The following is a 22,424-nucleotide window of genomic DNA, read 5'->3' as shown; positions in this document are numbered from 1 at the left end:
TTGCATATTTATCACCTCAAAATATCTCAGCATGAAGTTGGGCACCTTTATCAATATAGCTTTATAGGGTTTCTTGTATAAATTTGAAAAGATGTAAATTTTAAGCTACAGTTGCATTTAAAAAATTTACTTGCCTAACTATGTTCATAGAAGCCTCCTCCCATCCTTTCACACTTGAGGGGCTCTAAATTAGCCACTTGATACTGTCTACACAAATCTGGATTCCTTTTTAAGATCACTGTGCCTTTTAATTTCTGACAGGCCAGTAGGAAGGTGCTTTGCTTTTGGCTGGTAAACCCTGAAAAATCGGGGTGTATCAACTTTAGATATAGTTTCTTCTAAAGCTAAACAAGGAAAACAGGCTTAAAATATCTAAAATACATTATATTTCTTAAAATATAATGTTGACTTATGTTCATAAAAAGAGAATATGTTCAGGAAATCATTGATTATGTTCCTGTTTAAGTGTATTCAAAAGACTATTTAAAATCTTTAGCTTATTCAAAGGGTGCAAGACAGCTTTTGTTAATTGTGCCTTTCTACTCTAAAATGAGACCATGAAATATGTAGCTTTTACTTAAGAATCAAAATAAATACACACAGATTTTACATATACCCATAATTAACTATAATATTAGAAAAATGATTAGAAAATTACTAATAATTATGTTTAAACACAAAACAAAGTAGCATTTGAAAATAAATTATATTACAGAGTCCCACACTTATCTCTTTGGAGCAGGTCTGAGTTCTATCTAATTCATGGAGGAACTGAGCGTTAGATCACCAAGTAATTTGGGCTAATACTGGAAGACTGCGTGTTAGCCTAAAATTCCTACAGGTAAATTCTATAAGATTATAGTTCATAATTAACCCTTTAACTCCAGACATCACCTCCATTTTCAAATGACCACTTTTTTAAAATTAGAAAACCTGATGCATTTTAACAAATCCTTTATAATTTAAAACTCTTCCAATGAAAAGTGTTAAAAATTCATCAATAGCTATGATGTCAGTGTTAAAAGAATTTCAAAGACTAAAATGTTTGTCTCTTGTTCCTTTGGGAGTATGTATCTATCTATGTAAAATGAAAAGTCAGTTTTAACTCAATAAAACTTTCACACATGAGATGGGAGTCATAGAAAATCAATATTTATATCAAGCTCCTTGATAAAATGGTTCTCCCCAAACCTGTAATTATTCAAATTACATTTTTTAGGACTCTGATGTGTTTCTAAAGAGGGAATATCTCTATTACAAAGACACCAAAAGTTGTTGTTTCGACTAATCCTTCCAAACTACTTATTGTTGTAAAGAAGTAAACATCAGTGAATTATCAGACCATCAAAGTACGATGTTTTATGAAACAGTATATATAATTTAAAAAGTTATATTTCAAAATAATGTGGTTCTTTGACAAATATTGTACTGCTTAGCTTAGAATGCTATAAAATCTGGACCTATTTACTTTTTTTCTAAGAAAATTCACATTCTCTAGATTTTGTGTGTGTGTGTATAAGAAGATACTAAAGGTCTGTGTTTTTGTATCAGAAGTAAGTTAATGAATGACACACTCCAAATATCATGCTCTTCATAAAATATAAGGAGGGAGAGTACTATTTAAGATAAAGTGGCATTCTTTTCTAAATTATCATTAATTCTGTTTCCTCTAAAAATTAAGAATTCAGAAATGTTTAAGATGTTTATTCTACTGGAAATATTTCCAATAGACAAATATTATTTATTCTATTTACAGTAGAAGAAACATCTTAAACATCTGAGTGCTCCTTAATTTTTAGAGGAATGTGTATATATATATCTCTCAAGATATTGGAATAACATACAAGTGGGCAGAAACAGATGAAAGACCATTGATGTCCAGATACTGACAACGTAGTATTACTTTTATAAGCCTAATACTATTACCCTTAAATATTTTCAAAACAGAAAGCTGAAAGAATAATAAATAGAATGCTTTAACTCATCTCAAAAAATTATACTTTTAACCCTGAACTATATAAGCCTCTTAAAGAGAAAGAGATTATTTCTTACTGACCTCTATATCCCAAGACCTCATCCAAGTGCTTGTCAACTAAAAAGGTTATGAATAAAGGAAATTTTAAGTGTTAAAAGCAAACATTAAGTGATTCTATATTTTATCCTATATTTTGTGCTTTATAAAGTTAATTTCACCTGTCATCACAGAAACTTTAAGTAAAATTATAAGTATCTTTTGGAAATAACAGCAATAACAACAAAAAAATCCCAACAGCATATATGCTATTTTTATGATTTATTGACTACTAACAGATCATTAGTGATAACCTGGTAATAGGAAAGAAACACAAACAAGGAAACTCTATTCATTTTAAGTATGGAGTAGTATTTGTTGCTACAGAACTTAAGCTACTGCACTATGAAAACTAATACAGATTTTAAAAATATTCTGATTATCCTCTAAAAATACAACCAACTAAAGATACAACTTTAAGATACAAGTCTAAAGATACAACTTTAAGATCCTCTAAAGATATAACCAACTTTAATATCCTCTAAAGTCATAACCATCCTCTAAAATTACACTATCCTCTAAAGATACAGCCGTAAAAATTCTTAAAACAAATACTCCTTGATGTTTAAACATGGAGCCATTTCTCCAGGTACAACAAAACTGAAAAAAAAAATTTACAGCAAATCAGCAATGAAATTGACTATAACTGAAATTATGTGACTTCCAAGCATGTATTCTACTGATCTTTCTCCATGAAAAATATAACTCCAAGAAAATAATTATTTTGCAATTCTAGTCAGTTGGTTATTGCTATTATTAATGAGAAATTGAACACTAATCATATTATTTCTTCCTCCATTATGGTGAACCTATAATGTTTCTTTAGGCTAAAGTAAATGGACTAGAAATATGATTTTACACACTCGTAATATTGGGACATTATAAGAGTTATTTTGAAAAGAAAAGAAAATTTTCTGATAGAGATTGTGTTTATATTCAGTATAGATGGGTACTTCTCGGTATATTTAATTAGACTTGTAGTAGTATAATATAAATACACTAAGAATCACTTAACTGGATCTTAATTATGAAGCCAAGCATCTTCATTTGTGTAAAATATACCTATTTAAAGTCTGTTTTTATCTTACCTAGGTTATTAGAAAAATTTTCCATATAGCATAGGCTCCTATCAATAATTTTATAATACAAAGCATATGATACTGTAAGCAGGATATATAATACACATCTAGTTGATTATATATTTAATAGATGATATGCATTGTACATTTGAAAGGATACTGAAATAGTAAAAATTAAAATTAAGAAATTATAAAAAAGTTCACACTGCAAATAAAACAGCATGGGAAATGGAGTAAGACATCTATGTCTGAATACTGGCTCTGACCTTTATAACTTTTATTAAACAAACGTCTGTTAAGAACCTAGTGTGTGCCAGTAGATACAACTTGGAAAAAGACAGTCAAAGTTCTTGCCCATCTAGAGACTGTATTCTTGTGGTAGGAGGGAGAATAAACAAGTGAACAAAAATTAAACTACTAGGTTAGATGAGGGAGAAGCAGATTCTTTGATAATTGTCTTAGGAAAAGACTCTCTGAAGAAGTAATATTTGAACTGAGACTTGAAAAGTAAGAAGAAGCCAGTTATTTAAAAAGTCGAAAGACTATTCAAGTTAAGCGCAAAGGTGATGAAGTGAGAAAGAACTTGGTGAATGTCTGCGGAAGAGAAGGGAGTCCAGAGTGGGTAGAATTAACAAGCAATTATAACTGGAACATTTGATGAGGCTGGAGATGTAGATAAGTGTCGAATAATGCAGGACTTTATAGAACATGGTAAGCAATTTGTATTTTATTACAGGAGTATGGGGAGCCACTGAAGGCAGGTGAGAGATGTGGTATGACATACTTGAAAAAGATCATGATGGCTACTGTGGACAAAATGAAGCAGAAGGGAAGTGTGGTAGCAGGAAAATTAGGCTATTGAATGGTTCAGTTGGCAGATGATGGTGGCATGGAATAGGGTACTAACAGTGAAAATGGAAATAAATAGCCAAATTTCAGACCTATTCTAGAAATGAAATGAAAACAATAGGATACGCAGATGGTTTGCAGTGGAGAGAGAGGCTACTGATGAAGAAAAGGGAGATAATAAGGAAGATTCCAAAGTTTAAAGCTTGAACTACTGGGTGGATAGTGGTGACACACACTGAGATGAGAAGATTATGGGAGGAACCTGTTTATATGTGAGAAATCAAAAGCTAAGTTTGATAATTTTACTAAACATTCAGTTGGATAGCATAAGGAATAAGGATGGCGCTGAAAGGACAAGTCTAAGCTAAAAATATAAGTTTACAAATGGTACTTAAAGCCATGGATCTGGATGTAATCCTAGGTGTGGTGGGTGCAGTTAGAAAAGAGGGTCCCCCCAAATAGAGTACGGATAGAGAACAGGGATATAGCCCTGAAGTAACCAGCATTTAAATATGGAAAACAGAAGGAATAGCCAGCAAAGAACACTGGGAAGGAATGACAAAGGGCTCGGGAGGAAAATCAGAAAAATGGAGTATCTATCTTGAGAGCTGAAAGAAGGGAGTTTCAAAAAGCAGGGGCCTGGTCAACTGTGTCAAAACCAGCTGAGAGGTAAAGATGAGAATGGCCATTAGATTTGGCAATATGATGACTACTGGTGATTCTGACAAGACTGGGTAAGTTGAAGAACACATGCAAGTCTTTTGAGAAGTTATGGATAAAGGGAATTGAGAAACAGGCAGTAGTTGGAGTATGATGTGGGGCCAAAGAGTTTAACTTTGTAGATTCTGATTTATGTTTATGCTGATTTATGATTTATGTATATCTGATTGTGTATGCTGACAGGAATGATCCAGTAGAGGGGAAAAGAGTGACGACAAAAAGAAGTCCTTGAAAAGACAAGAATGGGGTCTAGAATAAAAATGGGTTGACTGGATTTTGAAAAAACTTCCTTCATTGTAACAGAAGAAAGATAGGCAGACGTAAGAATAGTTTATTGATTGAGTGGTGGCAAGATAACCTTGGGCAAGTTGCTTAAACCTACACGCTTCAGTTTTCTTAATAATAGTGTCTCCCTTCTTCAGCTGTTGTGAAGAGTAAATTAGATAAGGGATGTAATAAATAGCAATTCATATACTGCCTGGCACTCACTAATTTCAATAATTGCCATCATCATTATTGGTCCATCCATCTCATATTGTACATAGATCTGAAACCATTTAGAGTAGCAGCCCACAACCTTTTTGGCACCAGGTACTGGTTGTGTGGAAGAATTTTTCCATAGATGGGGGAGGACAGACAATTTTAGGATGAAACTGTTCCACCTCAGATCATCAAGCATTAGTTAGATCCTCATAAGGAGCACGCAACCTAGATCCCTCGCATGCAGAGTTCACAACAGGGTTTGTGCTCCTATGAGAATCTAAGGCCGCTGCTGATGTGTCAGGAGGTGGAGCTTAGGCAGTAAGGTTTGCTGGCCTGCTGCTCACCTCCTGCTGTGTGGCCCAGTTCCCAACAGGCCATGTACAGGTACTGGCCCGGGAGTTGGGGACCCCTGATTTAGAGAATACCATTTAAAATAACACAATTAGAATAAAGATTGTGTATGTCACTGAAGTCTGCATTGTTTCTACTCCTTTCTAGCAGTTTCATTTAAAACTTTACTGGGTTGTTCATGTCCCCAAAACAAATTCTTTTGAGTAGTTGCACTTGTTTAAGATTTGTGTGTGTGTGTGTGTGTGTGTGTGTGTGTATGTGTGTATTTTAAAGAACAACAAAAACTGAAGAAAACAATCTTCATGCAGAAACTTTCTGTGGACTTTCAAGGTTAGAATTTTGGGCAGATTTAAAGTTGCAAAGAAACAAAGAAGCAATCCGTAGAACAGGCCCTCAGATAAAGTCTAAAATTCTGTTTTCACCTTCATCTTTTTTTCACATGCAAACTATTATGTTACAATTTAAGTAGACATAGGTCTATTTGAAAACAATTCTAAGAATATAAGCTACATTTTGAAAGTTCAACATTCCAGCATTGTACCTAATACCTTTTGAAAAGGCCCTGTGAGTGCTGCACTCTCTTTCCTTTAAAATGTTCAAACCACTCCTCTTACCCTCCTCTTGTGTTGGGGAAACTAACAACAGGCACTTCCCCATAAGTGGATTCTCTTTTTATCAGGAGATCTGACTTTACTGTCCCCAATTCAAAAACAGTCTTCTGAGTTCTCAATACACTTTTAGTTACTGCTTTTACAATAGTCATCTAAATCAATACATGAGTATTACGTATTTTTGATCTATCTCAACATTTTTATGAGGATGGGAATAATTTTTTCTGTGAAATTAAATGGCTACAACAGTAACTGCGACTTCAGTCTTCTGGGAAAATATAAGCTGATTTCCTTTTAAATTTATTTTATAAAATTTCATATTTCTATATGTAAATTTGACCTAATATAAAGATATAATAAAATGTATTTATTCAATGACTGTCACTCAAGATGGCCCCGAGGGTGAATTTCTTGACAAAGAAGTTGCTAACTTCCAGTTGCCAACCACAAAAACAAAGCAGTAGAAAAGATAAGAGGTGTAAGTAAAAATTATATTTAACCTGTATTAACTGAATCACATTATTAATGCCTCAATTGAAAGGTTTCATTGTAACAAAAAAGAAAATAAATATGAATCTTTATGTACTTTACTATGAGAATGCACATATTAATGTATAAAATTCAGCTTGCTTAAATGTGATTTTGAAATTCCAATTGATTTATTCAACATATTCATAATATTTCCTTTATGTATGTAAGGACCCATTTGATAAGGTGGTTTAGTGTATGTTAACAACGATGTTATTTTTACTCTAAGAAGAGCTCTTATAAAGTGGAACTTCAATTTTTTGAAATCCTTGAAATTCCCTTAAATTTCCTTAAGTACTGTGGTGTCTTCTCTATAACGAAAACTGAAAAAATAATGTTACGACTCATTAAATAAACCCAGTAAGTACAAACTTATGTTGAAACTAAACATACAAAATAACGAAATAACCAACCATTTTATTTTATTTGGAGAAAAACAGCAAAAAAGCCTTGGTCTTTTAAAAGGATTAAAATAGACTCAAAATTTATGGAGTTTGGAATCTTCACGGTAGTGAGCAGACGAACTTCCCACTTGCCTCCCCTGCCCCACCTCCTGCACACCTTCTCCTCTTATTTATTCACATTTTAAATCTTTTCTTCCAAGTTTGGCCTGCAACCACTGACGGATAGAAGTAGGTCACTTGAAAAGGAAGAAGCCAATAAAATGAGATTGCCAAAGATAACAAGATTAAACTGATTGCGCTGTTTTCATACATTGTAGCTGAAATTCTGCAAATACGCAGTTGGCTGTGGTTTGGCATTCAACAGCATGTGATCAGTAAGAAAGAGGAAATTTTATTCTCATTAACTGCTGCAGATTTACTGCAGTGAAAAAGGGCTATGTAACCCGAGATGTGACAGTACAGAAAGATCAAAGCCATGGACTGGAAACTAAATAAACCCTCTGGCTACTTCCTGCAAGGAAAATTCACTTTGGCAATGTAAAACAGAGCCCAGTTAAAAACTACTCTCAGTTTTATGAGCTGTCACAGCAGTTCAAGTGGTTTGGACTGGCTGAGTTTTTACATTATATTTCCTTGTTTTGTCTTAGATACTTCTGTAAGCGGTTTTAAAGACGCCCCCCATCCCTTTAAAAAATACAACAACAAAAAACTAATTTCTTTTGGTTGAAACCAAGAAGGTAACCACTAAACTTATTAACGCAGGTAGGTCTTCATTTGCACATTCCTTTCTCATTTAATACAGCTTAATACTTTATTCTTAGATTTATTTGGTAATATAAATTTACTTAATAATTCATCTACAATCTGTACAATTCCTATTCAGAATAAGTGCAAATCCGTTTACAGAGCCCATATGGCTCATATCTGAGGAGTAAGCTATTTGTAACAGCACATCTGTAAGGACTATGGGCAATAAGGAGATTATGGGAATTAATATTACATTTAAAATTACATTTGAAAACGTGTAGGCCCTAGGTTTTAGCTGTTTCTTAAAAAACAAATACCTTAGAAAAAATATCTAGTTTAATATTTCTAATATAAGAAATCTAACAACTGTTCATAAATAGTTAAATTACATTGTTAAATCAATGAAGACACAAATAGGCTAGATTAAATCTACCTTAAATTAGAAAATATCCTTGAGTTAAGGAGTAAGCTCAATATCATTACATTCATATTTAAAGGAAATAAAAGATGACATGCTGTATTTCTCTCCCTTATGTTTTTGGAGGGGGTAGTGATGCTTATTAACCAATTATACACAATTTTGTTATTCTCATTATAATATGAAGGAGCAAGACTTTATGATGGTAATTTGCATTATATTCCCTTAAAAATCATTTTTTTTTAAATAAGAGCATTTCCTAGGTAAAATATGTCATAAGAGCAGTCATCTTTGCTTAAAGACCTTCTTCCTTTCCATTTAAATTTACAACTAATTTCTACCTGTAAAGCCAACAACAATGCAATTAATACATGTGAAAAGTATATGACCTTTAACACTAGACAATCACTCTTCAATGGTGATGATATAATTAACTTGCCAGACACAACTGGATTAGCTTCTGTGTTATCTTTTCTTGTAGAAAGCTACACCATAATTGACGTGTTAACATTTTTAAAGGTTCCAGTCATATTCGGGTTACGTTTTTTTAAATTTGTAGACTCAATTATGCTGAATTTCTTCTACTAAGTGAAAGTCTTAGTGTCACAGGATCCTTGGGGTGTTGCTTCGGCACCCAGAAACCACTGTGGCTGGGCGGCACCTTCTCCCTGAGCTCGTTCTGTCCACTCCGCCAGGTGGGCTGTGCTTAGCTTGCACTACAAACCTGCATCCCACACCAGCCACGGGTTAGCCAGGTGTGGAATGGCGAGGGGTGTGTGGGTAAGCGAATGCAGGGCCTGGTCACCACACACATCAGGCATGCTGGCTGACTGGCTGCTATGGCAGGGTGGGCAGCTCCAGGCACTGGTACAGGTGCTGGCTCCATGCAGGGCTGCAGATGGACCAGATGTAATGTACGTAGCTTCTGCTCTGAGCAACTGCGTCTGGATGAGGGGAACACAGAGGTGCCCAGAAGCCTGGAGAAACTGGGAACCACAAAGCCCCACAGAGGGTGTCACAGCCCTGGCTCAGGAGCAACTAGGTCTGGGCTCTTGGAAGAGCCACAGCTCTTCTCTCCTTCTCGTTTCCCACAACATGGCGAGTGGGGGCGATGTGTTTCAGCCCCATTTGTTACAGCTCTTCGAGTCCTGCCATTCAGGTCCCAAGTTCTTGTTTCACATCCAGGAAGAATGAGGGAAGTGGACAACCGGAGGATAAGCAAAGGGGAAGAGGAGCTCCATTGAGTGACAGAACAGCTCTCAGGAAACCCAAAGTCGTAGCTCCTTTCTGCAGGCGGCCTGATGAGTGTCCAGCTCTCAGCAGAGAGGAGATCTGCAGTGGGTAGCTCCTTATAGCAAGCAGGTAATCCCCACATCTGTACGAGTCTGGCTGAGCCTGGGGTTTTTATAGGCTCAGAAGGGAGGAAGTGCATGCTGATTTGTCCATGGCTGGCCATGGACAGGGCCAGAAAAAGTACAAGTTCTCACTTTGGGTGGAAGACTCCACCTGGAACCGGCAGCCTGGTCCCCAGGTTCAGGCCATCACTGGCTAGAAGGTGGGGTTTCACTGGGGACTCACCCCTTTTTGTCCAGGAGCCTGCCTGCTGCCATCAACATGCCATCCACTGTGCCCAGGCAGCCCATACTGAGCCACCTTCAGCATCCCCTGGCCTCCCTCCCTGAGCTCGTAGGTGCCCAAAGCTTCAGAGGGGGCTGGGGCAGGGCGGGGGGCCGGGGGGTGCTAGTGTGTCAGGGCTGCTCCAAGTGCAGGCACACCCAGCCAGATCATGACAGTGCTTGGGCTTGGCTTCAACTTTCCCGCAAATTTGGAGTAGGTGCCGGCAGCAGGGAGAGGCCAGGGAGCGGAAGCAGGCACTTCTGAAACTGCAGGGGCAGAGGGTCTTCTCCGGGCCCCCAGGAGCACTGGGATGACCTGGTCTCAAGCTGTGGCTGGGTGGCTGCAGCTGCACCCAGGAGTGCGGGGCTCCTGGCCTGCCAACTTGGCAGGGGGCAGGACTCCTGCCTCTTCCCAGCCTCACAGCTCTGTGTAGCTCGCAATGTCAGCTGTGCCTCCCCAACTGCAGCTGGCATCCCTGCAGCAGCTGCTCCAGATGGGCCACTGCCACCATCACTAATAAAGTCACAATAAATTTGGTTTTATTTGGGAGCACCTTTGGGCCTTCTATATAGCTAACGTCCATGCCTTCAAAATTTTTGCTCAGATTAGCAGAATTAAATTGAACACTAACTTGAAGAGGGTAGTTCTGTCACCAACTTCTCTTGTTTCTAAATTTTCAAAAGAAAGCTAATCATTTGAAATATTTTTTCAACTCAGGATTATAATTTCTCTAGGATAAAACATCTTCCCAAGTTTCCAGGATTCTAAGCCTTGATTTGTGGCTCATATGTCTATATTTCAGTTACATTTACAATTTACTAATGCCGATGTGTGATAATCTAATAAAATCTGCCCTTAAAGGTTATAGGCCCGATTTACTAATAAAACCTAATTCAATTCTCCTTGGGAAATGCAAATCATTAGTGTCCAAGTAGCAGAACTGAATTTCCTTGTCTTTTCAATACTAGAAAGAAGCTGTCTCTCTAGAAGTCTAAACAAATAAGAGAAATCAGACTAATATACAACAAGCCCATGAGGATTCATTTAGGAGCATTTTTAAAAGAATACCATCATGTATGCAAAATTTAAACTGCTTAATTAGCTGAATAAATGATTTTTTAAGAGGCATTTACCCTTCTAGACTGAGAATATCCCACTTATTTCATTCCCATTTTTTATACAACTGAATTTAATCTGTAGAGAATTTAGTGAACTATTTAAGATAATTTAAAGGTAGTGAACTAATTACTTAATGTGTTAATAAACCCTTAGCAGCTCACTTCCAAGCAAATCTGAATCACCGATTTGCAGTAAACCATGTCAAATGTATTAAATCAAACTAAGTAAACAGTATGTCGTGTTGCACAACAAAACCTACATATCTTACTCTGAATTTTAATAACATTTATTTTAAACTTTCTAAAGTACAGTTCACTGATAAGACTAATATATCTCCTTGTCATCTGGAGGCAATAATGATGTAATAGTAAGAGTGTTGACTCTTACCAAGCTTAAAGGCTTCACTATTAGCTACCTGGTTTTAGGCTATTTCTTAAAAATCTCTGAACTTTAATTTTCACATTGTGAAAATAGGGACAATATTACTCTTTGCCCTATAACCTCACACACTTTTTGATGATCAAATAAGATACATGAAGATTTAAATGCAAGATAAATGTAAGTTATTAGTCTTCATATACTTAGAGTAAAAAGGCTTAAACATTTTATTATTTGAATCTTTTAGAAGGCTCCTAAGGTACTCCACCTTCTTAACTAAAAAAGTAATTGGGACAGCTGCTATGAAAGTATACAGAAAGAAAAAAGGGATTTCATGTAAAGATTATGTAAGATCAAGACTCTTGTAGTATAAAAATTTTTTATTTGCTTTTTTTCTCATTAATTAGAACTATGCTGTGACATAACTATTGCACTCTTGTTCTCCTGTTTTTACCATCCCACAAGTTTAAGAGTAAAATGACCACTTCATTATCTTAGGAATAATTTTGCTTGTCATATAATACTATTTCTTATGGTTTTACTCAAAAAATTTTACCGTACACTTCTGCTTCATTAATACTGAAGAAGGTGGAAATAACTTATAATTATTTCTATTGGTTTTACCTACCTATGTCATTTATTACTTGGCTTGAAATAGATGCTTACATATATTGAAAATAATGTCATTTGGAAAACAGAATACAATTATTATAAAAATTTGCACAGATCTGAGTATTTTTAGATCAAATCATATACCATGCCCAAATCAGAGCAACTTTTAAAAGTAAACAGGACACTGTATTATTATCCAGCCTTACTGTTGCTATAAAGAGGTTCTACTGAGTATGTTTAAATAATGACTTAAAATTCTATTTACATTGAGAAGCAACTCTTGCAAATATCCCAACCTAAATCCAGTTAAGAACAATTAGGGACCTACACAAATGTGCATGTCAAGAACAAAGTGTAAATAAAACGTATGACAGTGCCTTGCCTTTAATGACTTTTTTTTTAATACTATGTTTCATAATAGACTCATCTTAAAATGTTTACATATTAAGAATAAGTAAACAAATCTGTTATCATGTTTTAATACATGAAAATCAATATAAATAGATTGAGCAAATATTCTTAACCATACTGTCTATTATCAGTTACTAGAATTACAGATGTGGCAGTGATGTATCCAATTTTATGCTATCAAAACATCATATGTGAATAAAATTTTTATAAAATACTTTTTTAATAAGGAACAGGAAAATTAAAAGTTCACTGTGGTAAATCCTTTAAAAAGTCAAGAAGTTTATGAAAGGTGAATATTTATTGCTAAATGTATCTATTTTGACTTATGTTGACATTCACATATAAAGTTTAGAGTACCAGTGTAATAATATAATCTAATATGTAGACAAAAATCTCATGGCACAAAAATAATGTTGTAAAAATGTTTATTTCACTACCCTCAATTATCAATTTTCTTTGACACATAATTATTTATCAGTCTTTATCTCTGATTATTTCATAAGGACAAATTCTTAGAAATAAAGTTATAGAATAAAAGGAAGTAAACAATTTAAGGTTCTTGTTCTTTATCATCTTGCCTTTCATAAAGGTTTTATTAACTTAAATCCTGCAAGAGGTGTTTAGGAGTACCATTTTGCTCTGATGTGTGGGTATTAGCATTAGAAATTATTTGGCAATTGATAGGTGAAAATGTTATCTGTCTGCTTTATTTTGTAACCACCATGTCTAGAAAAATCGCTAAGTCAGTTTTTTTGAAAGGCTTCAGGAAGCATGTTTTCTGCTGAGAAAAGTAATAAGAAATTCATAAATAATAGAAAAACTATGATCATCTTTGGTAAAAAAAAAAAGTAATAACACATTAAATGAAGCAGTATTTTAGTCAATGATTACTTTAAAAGATTTTATAGGTTTTAGCAATTAGGTTAGTTCTTACAATGCTGAACAAATGGTTGGTGTCAATATCTATCAAAGAATGTGCTTCTGAGAGGTTCTTTTCACTTTTTTGATCCTTCCATCTAATTGCTATGCTATGGCCACAGTAAGGAAGATCATCAGAACTTAAGTTATTAGAACAAATGAGTTTGGGTTATTAATTAAACATTGATAAAGGACTTATCAAAGAAGGAATTTTGCAGGCATATTTACTTTCCTCTCAATATAAAAGAATTTTTTGCTTGGCCAAATTAAGGGCTGTAAAATAGACAACTTAGTTTCTCTTTTGAATAACTGCTTTGAAACAAACTCATAATATATAGTTCTAGGAATATGTAGTTTTGTAAACACTGTACAATGCCTTTTAAACAGAGAATATATAATTTTGAGGTTGCTTTCTCAAGGGAAAAAACAGTAAACTAAATAGCTGAGTATAATTAAGGCAGCCTTACAGCTAAACAAATAAGTCTAATTTTTTTATATGTAGAATTCTAGAATTAAAAAATTATACATTTAAAATTTGGGTAAAAGATTATTTCTTACATTTTAAAGAAATAATTTGTTAGTTCTCCTCAGTATGATTTTTTAAAGTACAACTAATATTCAACTGTGATTTAATATTTGAAAAAAAAGAGACCAAAATAGAAGGCATATGTATATGTAATATACAATACATATAATGCATAAAAAAGTTAATACTACAGTACCCTAAGAAAAAGAGGCAGGCTATAACACACACATAGAAAATGAAAGTGTAAGAGTCGGATGGCTCAGAAAATGCACACATCTAGTTTGTCTTTGACACCATTGAAATGGTCAGTAAATGACATCACTGTGCCAACCACAAAGAAGAACTCCAGGCTCTCTGAAAACTATTTTTCAAAGCCCCAAGGAAACCTAAGCAGTCTGCAATTTTTTTCCAGTTTATGAAAATTGGATTCCTATAAAAGAAAATGAACCATTTTACTGCAACAAAACTGATTTGTAAAAGCTGGAAGCAGTTTAAAAATACCCTTAACATGCGGTTCTTGTTAGTCTTGAAAAGTAAAAGTTATAATAAAAAAATGGTCCAAAAGTATGGTGCAGATACATGGTATACATAACTGGAAAAAAACCTAGTCTTGCTCCTATTATTTTTAATTAGCTTCAAAAGCAAGTTCCACTTTACTTTCTAACACCAGTTCAGATTTTGGGAGGGGAAGATTTACGTTTGATGCTCTGGGATTGGCAACTCCATAGCTAATGCCTTAGAGCCCTAATGCATTTTGCATTAGCTCTAAATGTTGGGAAATCCTGGTGCCAAGAGGTTCAAACTGATAGTGACACATGTCTAAAACCCAGGATTCACAGACCAATTGCCAATATCTATTTTATCAAACATCCAGTCTTCTTATAGAATGAGATAAGTTTAACTGTTTTCACTGTTGCCTATTAAACTGCCTTGCTATCTTACAAAAATGCAGATATTCAGATTAAGAAGGACCCCCGATGTGGATTTTAAGAAAACACCAATTTGAACTATTTAAATTCTTCTCTAAATCTGGCTTAGTTTCTCAGATTTTAATACATTCATCCTATTACTGAACCTTGTCATTTTATGAAGAAATAATTTTTCTTTAAACAATTAAAAAAACCCTTGTGTCATACAAATTAGCAATTTATTATTTATTACATGAATCCACTCAAACTGAAATATTAAGAAAACAGAGAATGAAAAGCCATGAGAACTGGCTGAAGAGTATGCCACTTGGCACTGTCATATTGTTTCATGTGTTATCCCACATATTGTTATACTCAAATCGTTACAAACAATGGTAATGATAAAAGTTCACCTTTTATACATTAATCAAGTATTATTCTTTCTCCAGATAACTTGACAGTGCTTATTTATCAAAGACATATGAAGAAGAAACAGGGAAAGAATTTATAAATCATCTGGATCATTTCCCTGATTTAAAGGAAAAACACCCAACAACTCCAAATAGATAACATTTCCTCTTTTTAAGATACTTAGAGAATCAGCTTTTTCAATATGTAAAGATCAATTAAGCTATTATTCTATCACAGGTAACACAAATTCTTCATGTTGTCCATTAAGTCTGCTTATTTTCATCTTTACAGTAGAAATGAAGAATAGGAGCTTCAACAACTTCTCTTTAATTAACTTACATTTTTCTTGAAAAGATTCCTATTTTTCTTAAAATCAGTTAAAATGAAAAATTCAAAAATATTTTTGAATTACGTATTATTTAATGAGATTTAAATTCACCTATTACGATATCAGCGAGCTGAAATGTAGCCACAGGGTTTTAAAATTTCACATTATGCAGGCGCAAAATTCATTCATATTGAAATATGGTGGAAAATCAATTATGTAAAGATTTAAAATACTTAAGATCTTTGAATTTGCAAAAAAATGCCACACTTTCAGAATCCATGGTTACTGCTTACAAAAGCAGCCCTTAGAGGTCCTATTAAAAGCGAGAATCTTAACCAACCATAAATGATTGAATAAAAGCAAAAAAGCAAAGTGATTTCCAAAGCTGAGTCCAGTAAAACAGAGTAAGAAAAAGAAAACTATGAATCTTTGGGCTATATTGTGCTAATCTGTCTGTGGCTCTGCTGACACAGCTTTAGGCGTTCCTTTCGTTTGTTCTGTTACCTACCACAAAATTTTGAGAAAATCATTGTGAATTATTTTCTTCTAAAATATGAAAAAAGTGAGTTAGTTAAATGTGATTTAGGCCCTTAACCAGATTACAAAAGCACAAGAGATGCAAAGCTCTCTAACTTTCTCAGGGAAAGTTCTTTCTAAAGGGCAAACAATTCTCAAATGAAAATAAATTATAAAAATTGTAATCATTCTTTTGCATTTGCAAAAAATAGTCTACAGCTAAGTTTATTACCTAATCTTTTAACGTCAACATTACTGGGCTGTGTCTTTTGTAAAGCTAAAAAGAAGGCTACTATAAGTATGTTTACTTTTAAAAAAGTAAAGCTAAATGGCTAAAAGCGGGGTAAAAGCGATTTTCCCAAAGCTCATTTAAAAAAATCTTATTAACAGAATGGAGCGAATTAAAATCCTGAAATCTTTGGACCCAGTACATAACTTGTAGAATACATTTCTCTCTTCTCAAAACTTTTATTATTTTAGAAAGTAAGCCATTTTCGAATACTGCGAAATTAGGAGATTTGCTGAATTTGGAGCAAAATAAGGTCTGTTTAAGGATTGTTTTCTATATTTTAGTGAAAATGTTTAGTTTTTAAAAAGTCACATAATTAAATAAAAAAATAAAAGCAAGTCTTTCTCAATTAAGTAATGCATGATTTATAGCAGTTGGTTTTTTGTAGATTCACAGTATCTGCAGGAGATACAAAAATAATGTTTTGCTAAAAGTAAAACATAAATGGCAGAATAATCTTATAAACGCTATAAGCAAAATGTTTCAATATAAATATTAAGATCACATATCTAAATCATTTCTCCTTTCCCAATTGTTTCAGAAAACATTTGTACAGTAAATTGTCACCTGATACAGTATTTATAATGATTAAACAGAGCCTCTATTTAAATAATTATAGCTAATAAAGCCAGAAGCATCAGAAGTAATCAAAAGCCATATGCTTTCTAGTATTTAACCATGTTTAGCTTTTATTTCCTAAGGCAAGGTGTTTCTTACTATGACAGTCTAGTACACAGATGAAACAATTTTTAAAGGGCTACTATTTAAACTACACTACAGAACACTGAACTACACATAAGGTTATTATATTTCATGTAATACTGCTATGATTTTCCACCATGCTTTTAAACTTTGGGTCATGACCATCAGCAAGTTGTAAAATCAATTTAGTGGGTTGCAATTTGCATTTAAAACAGGAAATGGAATATAATAAAATATCATTGTGTATTACAGGTAGAGTACCACTTTAAGCAAGTTTTGTTTTACACATATATATAGGTAGATACATATATGTAAAACATTTACATATATATAGGTAGATACATGTATGTAAACAAATATGTATGTATGCATTAAGTTCAAATATGAAAGGTATTTCTTTTAATGTGGGTTGTGATCAAAAGAGCTTAAAAATCACTACAGTATGTTTTGTTTCCTCCAAATGAGACAGCATGTTATACTGGAAAGAACATAAACTTTGGTGACATATATACCTGAGTTCAAATTTTTGCTCCATCATCCTACTTGTGTGAATTTGTCAGTTAACCTTGAATTTTTAGAGCTGTGATTTCTTCATCAGTAAAACAGATATAACAATACTCGTTTTAAAATGTTGCTGTGCAAGTTAAAATAAATAAGATGAATATTTGTAAAACAGATTATATACAATGGATAATTGATAATGGTTGAAATTATAATTAGTATTAGATTAAAATAGTATTACAAGTGATCATTAAGAGTTATCGCACATTGGTCGCAACTGTATTGTTCATTTAAAAAAATACATGAACATATCTTACATACAGAATAAGCTTATCCTAATGAAAAGTAGAATTTAAGAAGAAAAAATAAATTAATAATTTAATGAAAAAATTAATAGGCTTAAGGGAAAATAACACTATCTGTTCACTGGACTAACTTAATGTGAAATGTCAACTGTCAGCCTTAATTAAAATATCACAACTCTAGGAATGATATGAAGAGGAAAATATTATTTATACTTTCTGGCGAGATTTTAAAATCTATTATATCATTATGTAATAAAGCTGGATATATGCTGTGGGGAANCTATTATATCATTATGTAATAAAGCTGGATATATGCTGTGGGGAACTTTATTATAATTGCAAAACAATACTGGCCTGACTTTTTTTTCCTCTTAAATATTTTATGCAAATGCCATCTAGGGAGGAAAAGTCTTCAATTTAATAAAAGCACCAACTTTTTAAAAACAGCTATGTCTTTGGTAATTGTTAAAATACATGTCTTGTGTTCTCATTTTATATTTTAATGGCTTTGGAAAACACTCAGAAACAATCTGCATTCGTTAATTAGGAAAAATCAGAAACAATCTGCATTCGTTAATTAGGAAAAAGTATTGTTTGTGTCAACAGACAATCTATATTTTCCAACTTGAAGAGCATGTTTTCTTTTAGATCTGTGATCTCCCTTTTCTTTTTGAGACGGAGTCTCGTTCTGTCGCCCAGGCTGGAGTGCAGTGGTGCGATCTCAGCTCACTGCAAGCTCCGCCTCCCAGGTTCACGCCATTCTCCTGCCTCAGCCTCCCCGAGCAGCTGGGACTACAGGCGCCCGCCACCATGCCCGGCTAATTTTTTGTACTTTTAGTAGAGACGGGGTTTCACAGTGTTGGCCAGGATGCTCTCGATTTCCTGACCTCGTGATCCGCCCGTCTTGGTCTCCCAAAGTGCTGGGATTACAGGCGTAAGCCACTGCGTCCGGCCTTGTGATCTCCGTGTTTTAAATACAGAAAATGTGACTTCATAAGTTACTTTAAAATCAAACAAACAAGTCCTTGAAAAGATTGAGGGTTTTTTTCCCCTCTTAATGAAAAAGAAGAGAAATGGAGAGCGAAGAGAATTTTAGCTTTCCAAACGCAACAGATCCCACACATTAGATTTTTCTTGGAAAACTTTACCTGCCAGGAAATGAATGCTGCCCAACAACATCTCCATTTTGAAGGTGGTAATCATTGAAGAAATCGGGACTTATGGCTCCTTCAGAGGCAATTAATCCATCTAGAAAGAAAAAACATGGTAGCCAGTAAAACACATGTGAAGGAAAAACCAGTCTATCAAGCAATACAATATGAAAATAACTTGTATATTTAATCTATAAAGAAAAATGTTAGCATGACATGTTGTTCTCTCCGGGAGTGTGAACAGACGACCATATGTACTTTAAGTACTGGTTCACAATAATGCAGCACAATAACTGAACATTCATTGAGCATCTACGATGTATTTGGTACTATACCAGTACAGAGAGGAATTAGTCTCTGCCTTCAAGCAGGCTTATGGTCTTCTATGAAGAAGAAAGACAGAAAAAGATAAGGAAGGGAAGCAAGGTGGGGACAGAGTAAGGATGGTTCAGGCTAAGGAAACAAAACAAATATAGGCAAGGAGGTATTAAATAGTTTGGTATTGGTGAAAGGTAATACTTTATTGTATTTCACAGCTTTATTAGTATAGCATGATTAGGGAATCAGATATACCAAATAAGTGAATTTCTAAATAAGCAATACTTGACAGTTTAAGTGCCAAACATTAAAATACATGCACAAACTTACATTAGAAATCTTCATATAGTTTACACTCCTTATATTCTTAAAAGGATATACTACACATAAATATTTCTTGATTATTCAATATTCATTATAAATACTAAATATTGTACAGTCCCTAGGGTTATGAGACATACTTGATTACCCATACTAAATAGCTCTATACTAGTATGCTTTTGAGTTATTTTCTTTGCTTATAAAGTGCTTCTTTCCCTAAATTTAAGTATTTGTTAAGACATTTTCCTGATTATAGTTATGCTACTTTCTCATTTGTTCCAATCTAAGAATCTAGATAACCTATTTTTGATAGAATTATGAATAAGTTAAGAATAAAAAGAATCTGACGAAAAAAATATTTAAGTGATGGCTGCAGAGTTGTTCAATGCATAGAACAAATACGTTAGTACATTGCTTTTGTAATAACTATTTGGATAGCTTTGAGGCCTTTCAAAGTTTCCTTTTCTGAAAGTATGCTGGGCTGTTGAGTGGCCTGCAGATAAATGTTAGCTAGGTCATACCCACCACATTGTTTATACATTTGGCACACAGTATAGGCGAATTATTCAATCACCAAATTTTATACTTAGCACATGCATAATACTGTGCTAGGTCCTGTGGGAAATATATAATTTTACAATACATAACCTCTGTTTTTAAGAATTTTAGTTTAAGTGAAATATAAGACAAACACTTAAGATGCAATTAAAAATGTAATTTATAATAAATGATATACAGAAGGAATGGGTATAAGTACTAAATGAGTGTGGAGGCAGTAAAAGCTATAGAGGGGTCAGAAAATTCTACTTGGGAGGGGAGGAGGCAGAAGTGTAACAGATTTGAGTCTGGAAAGACAGGTAAGAGTTAAATGACGAAATCTGTTTGAGGAGTAAGGGTCTTAAAAATTGAGTGAATGGTAAAACTAAGTAACAGAGTTGGCAAACGAATTAAGTGGGGTAATTTGTATTTCCATAAGACTCCCATACTACTCATTTGATACATATATCCATTTGTTACACATCATATATTAATGACATATTATTATTTGTCAAATTGTTAATGGATGCCTTTGGTATTTGTCCTATTTACTAACTTTAAAATACGAGATTGCTTGAGTTTCTACTGAAAGTGTCAGTAATATTTAATCCAGTTTTTATGTGCACTAGAAGTTAAAGTTTCTATAAATCAAAAAGACCAGCTAAACACTGAAAAGTTATAAAAAAATGAAATCATGGAAAATGACAAGACACCACAGATTGACAGTAAAGCAATGTAAAAAAAATCACATATAAAATTTGTGATTTTATATGGTAAACTTTTAAAATGTCTAGGATTTTGTGAAAGTGGCTAAAACTAACAGGTTAAGAACATAAAAATCAACAAGTTCCTCTGTTAAATTAAAACCAAAGAATTGAGAATCAGAGTTTAAGAAACCTGCCAATTTTAGAGGAACAAAGCTAAGTAAAATGCCAAAATAAATTATATGCCACACGTGGAAAATACACACAGAGCTTTTGGCATGCCAATTAAAATAAAAGAATTTAACACTAAGAAATATTTCAGATATAAATAAAGACAAATGAAAAGTTACATGAATTATGTAAAAAGCTATATACTTATAAAGTATGACATAGTGAAGTGATCCAGGTTAGGCAGAAATTAAGTAAAAATCTGACCAAATTCTCAACATCTTATTTTTGATTCAGAATGCCTATTGTCTTCAAAGGGAACAATGAGTAGCAAAAGGATAAACAGAATACAGGGCACTAGAAAATGGGCAATCATCAAATAGAGATCAAATTAAAAATTTTGTACTTTAAAGATTCAGCCAGAAATTTTATAAACTCAGAATACAACTAGTCCAATAATATAATAAGTCTACTCTTATGTGAGTAAAAAGAGTAAATTTATACTTCTGAAGTTTTTTTTTTTTTTTTTTTTTTTGACACAGGGTCTTGCTCTGTTGCACAGGTTGGAGTGCAGTGGTACAATCACAGCTCACTGCAGCCTCACACATCCGGTTGATTTTTAAAAATTGCTTTAGAGACCAGGTATTGCCCTGGCTGGTCTTGAACTTCTGGCTTCAAGAGATCCCTTTTGCCTCAGCCTCCCAAAGTGCTGGGAGTATAGGTGTGAGCTACAGTGCCCAACCTCATTTTTAATTTTCCTAGGACACTGTGGTTGATTCAGTAAGCTGCAGCTTCTACAGTGCCCTTTAAGGCTTGACAAAAGTTAGGCAGCTCTGACATATGAGTAATCTTTCTTTACTAGAATGAGGTATAAAAATTCCATCAAAGCCTCTCATCTCAAGCATCTCAACTTCTTTGAAAATATCTATTTTTTCTTAACATTGTTCCACCAAAATTAATTCCTTTAGGGAAATATTAAAAAGGAATCACAGCTTCTTATTTATTCTCCAAATAAATCTAGGAGCGTCTTAAATTCCTACTCTAAACTTGTTGTTTCAAAGATACTAACAAGGAACTAAAGTATTTCATGTAACATTTAAATGACCAGAGAACAAACAGGAAACAGATGATATACACCATAACCCTCTAAGCTATAGAGTATTATACACATTTACATTACTCAATTATATAAAACCTTTTAGACCACAGTTATAAAGTACACCTTTCTGAGATGCCCCAAGTAAGATGATAAAGACAGTTATGAACAAAACAGAGCATATACTAGAACAGTGATGAAACCAAAGCAAATTTGTTGTCAACACAGGTAATTTATCAACCTTCTGATTTCTGAAAGCCAGTTTTAAAAAACTGGCTTATAAACATTGTGAATTAAAAAAAATACAAAACTCAATAGCTTTTTTTT

At 33.7% G+C, this 22,424-nt stretch overlaps 1 protein-coding gene across 1 annotated transcript in view; it reads right to left on the bottom strand.

Annotated features, from left to right (window-relative positions):
• Nucleotides 1–22,424, bottom strand: part of KIFAP3 (kinesin associated protein 3) — a 173,831-nt gene that overhangs the window by 18,465 nt on the left and 132,942 nt on the right. The window contains exon 19 of the mRNA XM_017868408.1: nt 18,951–19,050. Coding sequence (XP_017723897.1) covers nt 18,951–19,050 — 100 coding nt within the window. The remainder of the gene's footprint in view (nt 1–18,950; nt 19,051–22,424) is intronic.

The sequence above is a fragment of the Rhinopithecus bieti genome, unplaced genomic scaffold, assembly GCF_001698545.2.
Source record: "Rhinopithecus bieti isolate Rb0 unplaced genomic scaffold, ASM169854v2 scaffold_4101, whole genome shotgun sequence".
Classification (NCBI taxonomy): domain Eukaryota; kingdom Metazoa; phylum Chordata; class Mammalia; order Primates; family Cercopithecidae; genus Rhinopithecus; species Rhinopithecus bieti.
This window is presented reverse-complemented; position numbering and strand designations above follow the sequence as displayed.